General features: G+C 41.9%; 1 protein-coding gene across 1 annotated transcript in view; it reads right to left on the reverse strand.

Moving 5' to 3' along the window:
• The window catches only part of gse1b (Gse1 coiled-coil protein b), a 185,992-nt gene that overhangs the window by 115,627 nt on the left and 53,885 nt on the right, over positions 1-16,480 (reverse strand). The window contains 1 exon segment of the mRNA XM_077563464.1: positions 16,338-16,476. Coding sequence (XP_077419590.1) covers positions 16,338-16,476 — 139 coding nt within the window.

Below are 16,480 nucleotides of genomic sequence, written 5' to 3' on the forward strand. Positions count from 1 at the left end.
CATTGAATATCATTCCACATGCTTCAATGTTTTTTTAGTCAGCGCTTCAGCCTTCACACGCAATTTCTCCAGAAATTGCAAATGTCTCATTTCAAAAGCAAAACTCGCTTTTGTGAGTGTCAGTGATTAGCGATGGCCTCCACCTTTGCGACACATGCGACACAGCAACTTCACGCGTGTAAACGAGCGAGCATATGGAGCTGTTCTGCTTTCTGAGCAAAAGTGGAGCATTAAGGAAAGCCTGGGGGAGGCTCTGTTCGTTTGTGACTGTTCTTTACCTGCCGATCTGGCGATTCAAGAAACGACAAAGCCTTCTTCCTCACCACACGCACAACACACAACAACACCTCCCCCTGACAATTCCTTCCCAGCAGGGTGCTCATCCTTTATTAATTTTTTCTATATTACCTCCTCCGAGTCGGCTGCTTGGCACGCGGCAATCGCTGCACTTAACCCATTATGCTAGGTAACGCTCCCCAGAACAGTCACTCCCTCTGCGGGATAAATTATTAACTTCCTTCACATCCCACTATTTATCACCGAGCCCCATCGTGCGGAACCATTGCTCATATCCATGGCAACAAGGGCCCATTTGTGCTGCCGTCGGATGCTGCTGACGACGGGGCGGGGAGGAGATGAAGGAGGAAAAATACCTGCGTTTGGCAAGAGCGCCTTTGTTTGCGTGGCGCCGCCCGTTTCGCCGGCTTTAAACGGCTTGGCGTCCTATCGTAATCCTTATTCACGGAACCCGGGTCGAGAGATGGTGGCGGCGGGGTTAATTGGATCAGAGCTTTTCTCTTGTCTCCGTGGAGATGAATCATACAGTCGAGGTGACAGTGGGAGCCTTAGCGCTAGGCTGTAACCTAATCACAACGCTGAACCCCGGCGAGAGTGGCGACATAACTCAATAATACCCACATGAACCCGCCGTGACCCGCATCCCTGCCAGCGCACAAACACGCACGCACACAGGGTGATGAGCCGGGCTGGGTTAAACACACGGGGTTACATCCCATGAGCTGGAGAGGAGAAGACCCTCACAGGTGTCCTAATTCATGAGTGTCTGCAGCTCATGAATAATTAAACGGCAAATGCAAATGCTCTCCTTTGATCATTTACATTCATGTCTAACAGCATTAATTAATCAAACAAACCTTTTCTTTATCCCCAGGAATAGAAAAAGGGTGGGGGGGGGGGTGCAAACACAAGAAGCAGACAAATATGCAAAACAGACAATTCACACAGCAAACAAGTTGACTAATCACACCACTTAAGACACATGTGAGGAGACAATTATTTGTGATGCATGCTCGCGTGACTCAACTTTGACAAGTGAAGGTGACTTCTTCAAGTGAGATTAGTCTCACCACCTCCAAGTAGTGACACACTGTATGCTAATGACCTGAAACACAAGCAAGGGATCTATTTAGTATTGTAATGCCGGTGGATTTTTTTCCACACTGGTTCAATCAGTGGGAGGGACTGCTGTCGTTTGAGTTTTCCGACCGTATGAATTTTATTTCTAATACAGAGCAGATATTGCAAAAATGTCTACAAACTTGTTTTCTAATCCTTATTGTCTTTGTGCGCAGTCTCACATTTGTCTTTTAAACAACAAGCACACAAGCATGGAAACTGGATATCAGATCATACTCAAATTTGATTAGATTGTGTAACATTTGTTAAGAATGAATAGTGATAGACCGATTATCAGCCAGGCCAATATTTGGCATTTTTTAAAAGCAAATTTGCCATTAAAAAAAAAAATCCAATGGTTGATAAGAGATTAATTATAGATTGGGTTATATTTTCACACTGGTGACCTGCTGGCCACTATCTACATTGAGGATGGACTTTTTTTGTTTTTGAACTTAAAATTGAGTAAAAAAAAAAAGAATACATTTAAATTAAATAGATTTTTTTCAAGTTTTTTTTACACTTCGCACAATACTTTAGGGAGCTATTTATTTGTTGACAATTTCATTTAACATTATAAGACATGCTGATTTTTTAAACAAATATATCTATTTTCTAAGGTTGAAAAAAAACATGTTGCAAATCTGTAAATCTGGTCAATAAATACTTCTTTAAAGGCATAAAGTGTTGGAGTTTGCATTACTCAAAATTTTGACACCAATACTTTCACTTTTACCGCATTCAAATATTAGCTTCAAATGTCGGTTGTTGGCACTGAAAAAAACCCACATCAGTCTGTCCCTGAATGTAGCACTTTTACTAGCCTAATTTTGTAGTAGACAAATGTATAAACATCGGTAGATGTGATAGAGAAGTCCCTTGACTTACGAGTGACTCAACTTGAACATTTTTCTTTTCCTTTTTTTTTTTTGCTTTGACTTGCGAGTAAACATTCAAGATGCTATGGTAGAAGCAAACTCTACTCACTCCACAACAAGCAACAGTTTGGCAGATAGACGAGCTAACGGATAGCATTGATACTCACAGTGCTATCATTCTGCATGCAACCGATATTTGAACACTACTAGTGTATAACACCAAAGATGCCCACAGTTATCATCACCTCGATTGGAACATTCTGGATATTTTGTCAGGAACATTCAGCAAATACAACAAACATGCACCACCAGAAAGACATCAACATTTTCTTTATAGCTTATTACAATTTACTTCTTTGAATAGTTTCGAGTGACAAAATACTGACGTCAACAAACTTTATCGCCATTGGTTGACTGGTAGTCCAATCACAAACCGCAGTATTTACAGACTAACGTGAAAACTGAACAAGTTAATTCCCTGTAACATATGGGAATTACCTGTTCCAAAATCTTCTTTATTCACTGCAACAAATTACTTATTTTACTGCAGCTTGCCGAGTCAGTTGTGAAACTCTTTTTCGCATGTGTCTGGAAGTCTCTATTATACTGGCCCCTGGTGGTCAAGTCACGCATAACAGCAGGAGCACAATGTGGGGCTAGGAGAAGATGATTCTAGGTACAGTGGTACCTCGGCTCACGAACGCTTCAGCTCACGAACTTTTCGCCTCATGAACATTAAATTCGCGAGCATTTTGTCTCGGCTGACGAACTAGTTTTCGGCGGACGAACCAAATCTCGCGACACGAGAAATCACGAGAAGCTGACGCACGCTCACGGCGTCCCAGTTCGTCGCCCCCTTTGTTTGAGTGCGGACGTGGTTTGTGTTCGGTAGACATTTTGGATCATTTTGAAGTACTTTTGCTACCATGGGACCAAAAAAGACCCCACAAAAGGCTAGTGTTAAGCCTAAGAAGACATTGAAGAAAATTACGGTCGAGCAGAAGAAGGAGATCATCGACAAACACGAACGAGGTGCGCGTTTGTCAGCATCAAGTGAGAGCATCAAGACCATGTTAGCAAAGTGGAGTGATGTGCAAGATTTTGTCGAACAGTACCATTCAGAAAAGACTGTGGCTATGAGAATCATCAACATGATGAATGATAATGTGATGCCTCAGTTTCGTAAGACCTTACAACTCAGAAAGGAACAGGTGTCAATTAAGAGGTTTTTAGTCAGCAACAAGGATGAAGAGTCTCCTAAGAAGCAAAGAAGAGAAGCCACACCGGAGGACTCTCCTTCCAAGCAGTAACTCCCTCCCTCCCTCCTCCTCCCACTCCATTCCATCAAGCCTTCAACTACTGTACCATCACAAAGGCAAGTTGCAAGTTTTGCAAATAAAAACACTTTATTATACAGTACACTGTATTTCTTTAATTACAATACAATAGCACATTTATTATACATATTTTGTGTAGTTATAAGGCTTTTTTAGTAGAAAATTGTGTTTTATGGGGACCTGGGAACGGATTATTCTCATTTCAATGGTTTCTTATGGGAAATACTTGTTTGGAAGACGAACTTTTTGGCTCACATACTCTCTGTGGGAACCAATTAAGTTTGTGAGCCAAGGTACCACTGTACTAGTGTTCTGAGTTACAAGCGTGGTCGTGGAACAAATTAAACTCATTAGTCAAGGCGTCACTGTAATAAATAAGTGCCACACGGTTTCTAGTGTGAAGTTTCTGAGTGCAACTATACAACACAAACCCGTCACACGCAGACTTCGGAGGATTTCACATGCTTTTTGACACGCTCGCTCCTGTTTATGGTAACAGTATCACACACAGAATGCATCAACAAACGTTTTACTCCTCATCAGTCCACATCTGTGACTTTGTGTTCTCCCTCAATTAGCACTCTTCTCCAAACCAACTCCGCTCATTTCCTTAATGAGCCAGTTAGCATGCGGGGCACACTCGCGGAGGCCTCGTCTTATACAAACACAGACGCCAATACATACGCAGACTCGAAGTACCCGGCAGACTCCTCACACGCCCCTCCTGACGTCAATTTCCAGGAGGGAGAGAAAGGCACGTCCGACTTGTGGACCATATCAATATCTTTCATATAGGGGAGGGACGGAGGGACGGAGGGACGGAGGGAGGGAGGGGCGGCCCACCTTACAGGCTTCTTTTAGCACACCTCGTAAAGCTAAATGATAGTTGAAGTGGATGAGAGACGTCAAGGTGTGAGTGTCGAGGTGGTAAGGGGGGGTGGGGAAAAAGCGAGTCGTTGAAATGATGGCAGGGGGTTGTAAAGAATTGAAACGTGGATCTACAGCATTTGTGTGACATGGGCCTACTTGGTGCGCTTGTGTGTCAGGACTGTATGTGTGCGCGGATGTGGATATTAAAAGTCTACACACCCCCTGTTCAAACACCAGGTTTTTGCGTTGTAAAAAAAAATTAACTGTTCATAATTCCCCTCCAGCTTGACTATGGCCCTAGTTCAGGGTTCTGCAACCTGAGGCTCTGGAGCCACATGTGGCTCTTTAGGCCATCTCATGTGGCTCCCTGTGGATCTCTAAAAAAAATATATATATATATATATTTTTTTTTAGATAAAATATTCTTCAAATTAATTGTTTTAGAGTAAAAAAAACACAATCATAATTAAATGTTAAAAAATGCCCCATTTTTTAGTTTTTAAGACAAAAGGTAGATGACAAAGTTTTTTAAAAAAAACTAAAATTGTCCAAGAAGTGACCATAAAATGTCCAAAAAGGTAGAAAAAAGCTGAAAATTACCATAAAATGTCAATGAAATTGCCAGAAATGTCAGAAAATTAAATTTAAAAAAAGGCAGAAAAGAAAATGTTCAAGAAGTAACAATAAAATGTCCAAAAACAAAACACAAAAATTCCTAAAATTACCATAAAATGTACACAAAATTGCAACAACAAAAAGTCAGACAATGTATTTTTTTTAAGGCAAAAAAGAAGATATTTAAAATTAACTACAAAATGTCAAAAAACAAAATAAAATTCCAAAAATGACCTTAAAATATACACACAATTGTCAAAAATGTCCACACAAAAAATGCTGGCAAAAAAGGCAAGAAAAATGTAAAATATATATATATATATATATATATATATATATATATATATATATATATATATATATATATATATATAGCCATAAAATGTCCAAAAAGGAAGAAGAAAAGCAGAAAATTACCATAAAATGTCAATGAAATTGGCAGAAATGTCAGAAAATTTAATTTAAAAAAAGGCAGAAAAGAAAATGTTCAAGAAGAAATCATAAAATTTCCAAAAACAAACCACAAAAATCCCCCAAATTACCATAAAATGTATACAAAACTGTCAAAAATGTCAGAAAAATGTTAGCAAAAAGGCAGGAAAATGTACAAATAAACAAATAAATAAAATAAAATAAAAATAGCCATAAAATGTCCAAAAACAGAAGAAGAGAGGCAGAAAATGATCATATGTCCATAAAATTGCCTAAATTGGCAGAAATTGGACAGGAACAGCTGACAAGTCTCAAAATATATGAAAAACATAGTATGAAAAATTACAAGAACAAAAACAAAAAATCCCAAAATGGAAGACGAAATGTTGGAAGGAATTGGATGCTGCATATTTTTCTAAAGTGTAGCTGAAATTCACTCTTGGGCCCTTAGTACATTAGACAAACACTAACACACTGTTTCGTTCATCACAATGTTCAAATGTTTTGTGGCTCCAGACGGATTTTTTAAAAAAAATTATTTATTTGGCCTAAAATGACTCTTTTGACGGTACAGGTTGCTGACCCCTGCCCTAGTTGCAGGTGAAGACAAACATCCTCAAAACATGACACTTTGCCACCATCATGTTTTTGCAAAATATTTAAACCAAGGTTGTCATTTTTAGAAAAGCTGACTACAAAATCTGAAATGTATATGCTGACTCCCATTGAACACGAGTTAGAATGTAATTGATTGATTAATTAATTCTGAACACAACTACATCCCCGATTATAAGAGAATGTGCACACTTGCACAAACATATTATTTTAATTATTTATTGTTACTTCTATCCTCAACAAGATTTGTTTAAAAAGCAATTGAGCTTACAGCAACCGCACCCCTCCGCACGACGACCACATGGCCTAAATTTTCCACACCACTATTTACATTGTGTATATATACCCAATAAAGCATCCAGTAAGATTACATAGGGTTTATTAAAGAAGATGTAAGTATGTGTACTACACTCAAATGTTAGTCAAACGGGAGGATATTTCTTTTGCACGTTTAAATATGCATGAAGTGGTAAAGAGTGGAAAGGTCGACAACAGTTGAGATCCTCCGCCGGGGTGGTAAACAGATGCATTGCACCGTGGTCGAGCCTTTGACACACAAACTCGCACGGTTGTTGACATGCAGAGGTGTGGAGGAGTTGCTAAGAGGATCAATAGAACAGACTGTTTGTGCGCCTCTTGCCTTTTCCTCTCTTCAATTCCTTGTTATTTCCCACGGAACAAAGCGGCATGGAAGCAAAGAGGTTGTAATTAAAACAGATTCGCATTTAATTCAGGTAATAATAAAAAAAAAAAAGCTTTGCTATGCTATCTGAGCTTTGCATACTATAGCTGTCAGCACCATATGCACGACGAGCGTGTCCCAGCGGCTGCCTGCTACAGAAGGAAAAACAATGCAGAGTGAGTCTGATTCACCGGCTCCCCACGAGCAAGAGCTTGGATGAGATAGGCAGATGAAACAGAAACAAGGCGGTGACAGAATGACAAGCCGACAAGAGGCAGAGAGAACATGCAAAAGGACAAAATGCTTTCTTCCTGGCTTGGGAGCGTCTCATTTTTTCTCATTAGGAGCTCCGTGGATAAAAGGAGGCCTGATAGGCATGTATTTCTCTCCCTCACTCACTCCGCCTCTTTCCTCTCCCACTGTGCGCATGCCACCTAATTAATTACACCTTATCATCATATTGCTATAACAACCACTGGCGGCTAATTAACAGCACGCCTCGATGGTGACCCCGTATTCAAGGGCTGCGTGAGTGTTTGTGTGAAAGAGCGGGATGCGAGAAACACCCAGCAGGGGCGGAAGAGGAGCGGGAAACTGGAAGTGGTGACGGCAGCGGAGGTAAGAAAAAAAGAGAGCTCTTTGATGTGACAAGACAACGAGAGAGGGGGGCGGGGGTCTTATAGGAGATAGACGGAGCACCGCCTCCCCGCGCCATGCTGGACTGTAAGCGGCCTGCCTAGAGCCAGAGAGGCTGGTTGAGAGCCCCAACTAGGGGGCGTCGTCACACCCCGGACGCGTCACTTCCAATCCCCCCCTGAGCCTGCCTGAGCCTGGCCAGATTGCAACGCCAGGTCTCCTATGGCCCCAAACGCACTCATTCTGATTTTATCGCGGAGGAGGAAGGCGGAGGGAATTGTTGAAGTGAAGCAAAGCCTAGAAAAACACACGCAGCCTGCACAAGCTGAAAACCACGTAGACCACATGAAACACCCTCGTGGCTCAAACCAGAGTGAGGGAAATGTAGAGCGAGAAACAGGGTGCGCTGGAGCCATAATTTGCTTAGTGGATGTGATTGGATTAGTGCTGGGGTCATATTATTCTTCACCCACGTCAAGCACACACACACACACACTTCCCCATGCCCAGTGCCAGTCGAAGCAATAATAGTGTTAGACTGTGCTTAAGCAGAATGACATACATTTATTTTTAGTGTCTGCTCAACAGTTTTTCAAAGAGAAGGCGACAGAAGGTTGAGAGAATAAAGCAGATGAGGATGGGAAAAAAAACAAAGAAATGTCAGATAATTTGAAGGCCGATACAAATGAAAACATACGAAAGATGATATCTATACTTGCCTTTGTGTCCAAGTTAAAAACTAAGGGCGATCGAGGTTTTGCTGTTAAGGCCCCGAGACTCCGGAACAAAATTCCTAACCATGTTAGAAATGCGGAGTCTCTAACATTTTTAAGTCTCTTTTAAAGACGTATTTTTTTGGGCTTGCGTTTTCTGATTACATTGTTTGACTTTTATTGTATTAGTATATTTGTATGTTTGCTATATATATATATATATTTTTTTTTAAATCTTCTTATGTCTAACTGTTTTAACTGCCTGTTGGCTTTTATGTGTTTGTATTTTATTTGTTTGTAAAGCACCTTGTGCTGTGTTGCTTGAAAGGTGCTATATAAATAAAATTATTATATTATTATATTATTATTTGTGTGACTGGAATAACAAAAAAGTGTGAAAAGGTGTATTTAGAGTGCATATTTAACACCTCTAAAAATGGCTTTGTGTTTTTGAATGATGCAATGTTTAAAATAGCAATGTGGGTTTTTTTCATTAATTTTAAAACGATTTGATGTCGATACAGGGCACTAAATAGTAGATCATGCTTGTAACTCAAAGCACTTGCATCTTGACTCATCTCCACACACACACACACACACACACACACACACACACACACACACACACACACAAAACAATAAAAGTTAATGTCATGTGCTTTTTAAGCTGCACATAATTAAAAAAAAAAACATTAAGTAATGACAAAATTAATCCCAACGTAAAAATAAAAATAAAAATCTGGCCACATTTTTTGCTTCAGTTCAATGGACGTTGTGCTGCTCCATCTAGTGTGTTTGCCTTGGCCACCTGAGGGCAATATGATACAAAAAAGAGACACACTCAAAGAAGTTTTTCATAACTTATGTTTGTCATTTTCACACTATAATTGTTATATTGCCAACCTGCATCTTATTGCGAAGTGAGTTGAGTTAATTGCCAAAATACAGCACTCAAGTATTGAACTTTTCCTCACAACTCAAAGCATAAACTGAGCGTGTATATCTACTCAAGGCACCATTGTAATTACACTAACCGTTTCCCTAATATAGTCCTTTAATTCTGATTCTGGCGATTGCGCTTGATTAATTTGACTATAACACAATAAAAAGGGAATGTAGAAAGAAAGAGTGAGAGTGAAAAAGAATCAACCACCAGTGATCCACCAACATAGCAGAAAGGCCATGTTCACTGTCAACCGTTAACATGGCCACGACTGAATTATTAAAAGCACACCGTCACCTTGTGTGTGTGTGCGCGCGCGCGCGTGTGTCCAACAGTGGACTGCGAAGAATAGGAGAGGGCTTCTCTAAGAAGGTGCTCAGTGCTGCCATCATGTGGTTGCTGTAAATAAAAAACCTTCATTCCCACAGTGTCATGTGTGTTCATGAACGCGCGCACACAGTGAGCATGCTAAAGGGAAACAGACATCTCCAATGTAGGTGATGCATGCATCCTGTAAAATGTAAAAATAGGGAGCAGAAACAACTATATTAACTCTAGGGCTCCCCCTATAGGCAGAGAGTTTAATTCAGGTTTAAGCCACTGATGTACAGTAGATGTGAATCAACAGCAGTCACATGCATTTGTAACTGTTAACTAATTTATGTATGCTAAAACTGACAAAACTCATCTGTGTGATCTTGCCTTTAGGGGAAAAAAATTGTCATTTTTAATGTGTGGCAAAGTTTGAATTAGCTCTGCTCACGACTCGGAGCTCACAAAACATGACAGGTGTGCTGGCTGGTCCATCAGTATTACAGACCAGTGAAGTGTGTGTGTGGGGGGGGGGGGGGGTTCCAGGGTTACCATTGCAACAACAAAGACGCCATTCCCCCCCATTACAAACCACCATATCATCCAAATTAAGAAGCTGCTGATCTCAGTAACTTAATACATTGTTACTGTCCACTGTAACGAAAGTCACATGACAAAGGTTGTGACCTTGCTGCAGCTCTTAAGGAAATCAGAGAAGCAGGAGGACATGAGAGATGAAACCAACCATTTGGATTAGAAGAGCAAGACAGGCAAGAAAAAGCAAATAGGGGGAAATGAAAGCTGTGGATGAGAGAGTAGTAGTGCTGGTGGTACGGGAAGATGGGGGCGGGGGGGTTGAAGGGAGTTAACAAGAGCATATGACAGACAGTACGACCCGTCCCTTCCCCTGACAGGCTTTATTACAGTGCCACCTGCAGAGAGACAGCAAAAAGCACTTAGCCACAGTGACGGAGGAGGAGGGCGAGGGATGGAAGGGAGGGAGGGAAAATGCGTGGAAGGGATAATTGACATTGCACTATGGTGGAAAGCAACATAAAGGAGGATGAGGAGATGGAAGGGGGTGGAAACATTACTCAAGTACTCTTTTTTTTTTTGAGGACAGGCTTGCGACTCTCGAGATTAATTCATTTATAAAATAAGGTTTTCATTCAGCAACTCAACCTCATGTTAGAATAGCTTTCATGGAGAGAACAAAGACATTGCAGAATGGCGCAATACTCAATATCACGCTAAAGTGCCTTCATGTCTTCATAAAGTCATCCTAAATGTTTGGGATGTTTTGAAATGTTCATCATGTTATGTGTAGTCGGATGTGGATGAAATCACATATCCGCACTGTCGTTTCATGCATTTGAAATATGTTAGCTAAACAGTACACAGTCAACTTGCTTACTGAATCACGTTGCTAAGTGAAGGTCCATACAATAAATGCTAACATTAGACAAAAAAATGTCCACCCTGTCACCAAGTCCACATATTTATTTCATGATTTATCTACAATGACTATGAACTTCAATGGAAAATGTCAACATTTGGTGGGTGAAAGGAGGAAGTCTCTGCTCTTTAACACAACATATTTTTCATTCTTGAACACTACTTGGGCACCTTCAAGCCTCCCTCTGACTCTTAGCAGCTGTAAACAATACGACAAAGAAACACAAAGCAGCGCCGAGGACACGCCTAATCCAATTCGAACACCTGTTTCCTTGGGGCCTGTGAGGTCAAAGGTGGGCGTCTAGAGGTCTTTCCTAAGTGGTCATCTCAAGCTTGCTGCTAGAATTTGATCTAACTGCTTAACACTGGGCTGTGACCTCGCCAAAATATATAGTCCCCTTAAATCCCTATATATTCATTGAGTTCAACAGCTGAATTCTGGTTGCGTTTTATTCATTCACTGTCATTGTTTGGCGCAATTTATGCAGGCCATGAGGAGGAAATAATTAAGGAGATGAAATGAAGAGAGGTTCATTACTTCCTGAATGGTGGCGGTTCACATCTATTAGCGCTTTGTCCTGCTGATGTATTTGCTGATGAGCTTGAGCCAAGTAATGACGTGCTCTGCTGGCTGTGAATCTATAGGTCTCTCCCTAAATCTGCTGCTGCTGGCTCCCGGGGCTGTGGATGGAAAACCACAGTCACTAAATCAAATCCATCCACAGGAAAGAGGAGAGAGTGAGCAAAGGAGGGGGGGGCGAAAGTGAAGAGGGCGAAGGCTCTGTTTCTCAGCCTGTTGGAGAGAGGAATGTGTTGGAGAGTGGACAAATCAAGCAGGAGTGACTGCACAATGAGGTCAGTGTGACCAGAGGAGGCCGACTCGCATGCAGGCAAACAAACACTTTAAAACGCACGCACACACACTGAGTGAATGATTTGAGTGAGGCCGTAACCCCGTGCCCACCCTGAGAGTGGCTAATAACTGTGGCGTGGTGCCAAACCCACTGTCTGCTGACTAATTCCCGCCCAGGCCGCCAGGACTGGCGCCACTCTGCAGAACAGGGCTCTGATTCTCCAAAAAAAAGCCTGTGATCATTACTGAATTAGTCAAAAACGATGGCTAAAAAAAAAAAACAGCCGCCTGCGGCCACACCGCAACCCCCTTAAGAAAAGATGTTATGGAAGCATCAAGAGGAATGCGGCAAATTCAGGGTTTCATTGTGTCAAAATGGAAAATGATTGAAATGTGTGTTTAATTTCCACTTTTCCAGTCACGAGGAGGACAGCAATTCTTATAATGTTTTGCCCAAAACTTCTCTTTTAATGATGTGCCGTGAACATGAAGCAAATAACACTTCACCAATTGTCCTTTGTACGTAGCCATGATGAAGTCAGTTGATTGCTCGAGATAGCTTCTTCTTCTCGTGTGTGTTAACAGGTATGAAATGCGACGAAAAAAAGTACATTTTGTTGAAAATGAACACATAAAAGAGAAAATATCCTAAAACTCCTAGATGTCCTCAATTGCTGTCTTTTGCTTACTGTGTTGAGTTTTGTTTATTCGTTCTACAGTAAAACTGAACTGACTCATGGCCTTGAATTTAAAAGAGAAATCGTAGTAAGTAGGACTGTGCATGAATTATGATAACTTGAACTGAGGTGCAAACTAGCGATTTAAAATGCCTAATCAAAAAAAAAAAAGATTCACGTGAAAATTAATCTTAACTCTTTCACTGCCAGACGTTTTCAGAAACGGGTTGTCCCCACTGCCAGCCGATTTAAGCATTTTGAGTGATCTTTCAAGGTCCACAGAAAATGTTGTGTTTGGACTATGGAAACACACATACTACCAAATGAAAGATTGGACTCTCAGCTTTCATCAGAAAAAAAAAGTTTGTTTCTACCTCATTCCGTTCTTCAGTAATCAACAATAGAAAATGGTTACTTTCACCGAAATTCTCTCTTTTGAAACAAAAAACGGAGAAAAAGAGCTTTTTGTGAAACGATGTTATTTCATGCACTCTAGTGAATTGTACCCTTCTTTTTGTCCATGAATGATGCCACAAACACCTAAATAGTGCTTTACTTCTGTAAAACGCTTTCACCAACAATGAAAAAGTGTTTTTTGATTGCAAAATAAGTTTATTTCCATTCAACAGTGTAACAATTTGACAAAACAATTTCGCAAACTATTTACAAATGTGTGCAACTGTGGTACTACTTACAATTATGTGGATGTTTCAAATACAGTTTTTCTTTTTGTAACGCTCTCCTGCGTGCAAGGAGAGGGAGCACGATTCGCACAACAGATTACTTTCACTTTCATTGTCCGTTTCGCAGACGTTAAACTTTCTTGACGGCCTTTTTTTCCGGGGAATAAAAAGCAAGTAGCAGACTGTACACACTCCTCCGATGAATATGCATTGGACTCGGGGCACTCTCCGTCGTCCGATCGAACGTCCGCCTGTGCGTGCTCGGTTGCGCTCCGCGTTACGACACCGTCATAGCCGCCGCGTCAGCGGTTCCAATTTCGCCGTCAAGCTCGGATTCACCTTCATCATCATCGAGGATGATCACCGTCGTCATCAATGTACTATTTTAGCGTTGGTCGATGCCTTTTGTCTTGTAAGTGTAGAGCTGCTTGCAAACGCTCGCCATTGCCCGTTCCCTCCTCCATCTAGCTCCATCTAACGTCTTCTACTGCCGCGTCAATGCTTTCCAACCACGGAGTCACCCTCATCTTCATCATCAATGATGATCATCGTCGTCAACAATGTGCTTTTTCAGCGATGCTTTTGGTCTTTGAAAAAAACGTCTCGGGTGTGAGCTCCTCGCGACCGGCCGCCATTTTTCCTTTGTCTTCCATTCTCATCTCCTGCTCGACGCTCTAGCTCCGCCTCTACTGACGCCCACCCGATCTTGTCAAAAGAGAGTCATCGCTGCCCTCTAGGGGCCAAAAATAGTCATTATGCACAACAGACAGACTTGAAACTTTCACCAGACATGCGGAAGGGTTTCCTCTACCCGTTTCAAAAAAATATATAAAAATCATTGGATGACGTCTTTTGACGTCATTGGCAGTGAAGCGTAGGTTTTTACTTGACGTCTTTAAACGTCAGTGTCAGTGAAAGAGTTAACATACTGTTGTGTGTACTAATGTCAAAAGAAGGATTACATGTGACATACAGTATGTACACATGTGGGGAGTTGTGTGGCAATGTTTAGCCTGCTAATGAGCATTATATTAAACTGTTAAGTAATCAGTCAATAAAACCCAGGGAGTGTATCAATGTCTTTGTTGTTACTTTGTTGATGCCATCTATACCACAAAGCGAGTTTACAAACTTGGACGCTAAACCAGAGCCACAAACCCTTCCAGGTTAGCTTAGCGCTAGCTAGCTGCCACTTCAAACATAACACGGATGTATTCAAAACTTTACCAAATAGGAAAAAACATCCTTGGCTATGCTATTGGCCAGTGAACGGCCAGGGATCCTGAAGGTCAAAGTAGCCTAAATCATTTTAAACTAAAAAGGAAAGCCTCTCTTTAGGTTGACGAGACTGAGTTAGCGTGTAGATAAAACACTCCAGTGCACTCCATTTACCATTATGATGAAATTGGATTTGTTATTTTCATGGACAATGACATGTTTTTTTGGCAAGTAGTAACCCATTCAAATGGATTTGATATTTGTAGTTAAATGGTAAAGGAAAACGCAAACAAGCTTCCCTTTAACTCTGCTTGGTGGCAAAAAGGGGAGAGCGATCTTCCCAAGGCACTGTCTCTATGTACAAACACTTTTTATCGGCTTTGTGGGAGCTGTGACAAGCTTGACAGTCTCTTTTGGAGGTTCACTCCACCCTCCACTGTGGGTGGGACACAAGAAAATAAAAGCAAAGCAGCAGAAGGGGCGTGATTAAACAGTGGCGTCCTTCCTCGTGCCCCCCCCCGATTGTCACTTGTCACCCGGTTGCCTGCCAAGTCATCATTTTCATATCCTTCTGACATGCCCTCAATGGAGCTCGTGGAACACGACTCATACACACTGTGTTAATCTCTGATAAAGGAACTGGAGTCCTCCTCCTGAAAGCAAATGCCAAATATCATGAAGTTCACCCCCTACCGGCACCAGGTGGTTCCCCACACCCCCACGGTGGGTAATTGCAATTGTATTGAAGTGGCCAGCAGCCAGAGTGGAAACGCTGCCAAGTCCAGCTGCGATGTTGTCATCACAATACACTGAAAGCCTCATCTCCTAACAATTACATTTGCTGTTTTGTGTTTACGCAGAGACAAACGCATGTCAAGGACACACAAACATGAATAAAGTGCAGCCTCTAAATTAGCACAAGCCCTTTAGTGCAATTGTTTTACTGGATCAACGCTGCGGGCCAGTGAGTGCAAATTGCAGGGTTGACCAGAAATTAAATGCCACACAAGCCCAACTAGACACCATAAAGAGTTCTCATCATTTGTTCATGTGTGTGAACAGGTCCTTTTATCCACCTGAGTAGAGGAAATGGGACGTGGCATGTCAACGTGAGCCGCAATACAACCGACATGATGGAGACTACTTAAATAACTCATGAAAACGCAGCTCTCAAGCCTCGTGGGACCACTGAGAGTCATGTCCAACGCTGGCTTTAGACCACGGCCTTTGTCACGACTCTTTAACCCAGCGTCAGAAACCGACTTGCGGTTTAGATTTGCGGGTCGGCATGTGTGTGTTTTGCAGGAGAGAGCGCTTGTGAAGGCTTTCTGTAAACGACCGGGGGGCCCTCGTGGCTAAACAGAAAATAGCCTGAGAGAAAAAAAAGGGAGGAAGCCTGAGTAGGCAGGAACGTTGATCCGGAGAGGCAGATAGGGAAGTGTTGAGATGGAGGAATAAAGAACGAGGAGACGAGTGATTTGAGGTGGTGAGGTTCGAATAGGAGCACCAATACGAGGAGACAGCAGCGCTTTTCACTAAACGCACAGAGCCGGTGATGGCATCCCTTAGGGCGCACTGACTCACACGCACACACCGTCAAGTTATTGTTTTTAGGTCACGCTCCTGCTATAGCATGAAATCTTCATGATTTTCTATTCAACGGAACCTCAAATTTGTAACAGCATTTCAAATGGGTTTCCAGTGAAGGAGCAGCGCAAGGAAATGAAAACAATAGCCAAATAAGACAGACAATCAATGACAGACGCTAGAGGAAAGTAAGAACGAGAAAAGCATTGTTGCAGACAAACACAATTTGTCCACAATGACGATGCATGCCTCACATTTGTAGACAATTATCAGCATACGGTCATTGCTACCTGTGGCTTGGGCGCCAACTGCTGGCACCGAAATGCCCTAACTTCTAACACAACGAAAAACATCGTGGGTGTAAAAGCAAACCGCAGTTTTCTTAATCTTCGACATTCACGAGAGCATGACTCACTGGAACATGGGCGGTCGACTGGCTCGGATATCTCTGGCTCCGAGGTCACGGGGTGAGGAGTGCGGTCGCCCGCGGGTTGGGAGGTCTTTACGTTTTCCTCCTCGCCGGCTCTCGTCGACTCCTCCGCCACAGTGACGGCCTGA

Source organism: Vanacampus margaritifer, chromosome 4 (assembly GCF_051991255.1).
Source record: "Vanacampus margaritifer isolate UIUO_Vmar chromosome 4, RoL_Vmar_1.0, whole genome shotgun sequence".
NCBI classification, from domain to species: Eukaryota; Metazoa; Chordata; class Actinopteri; order Syngnathiformes; family Syngnathidae; genus Vanacampus; species Vanacampus margaritifer.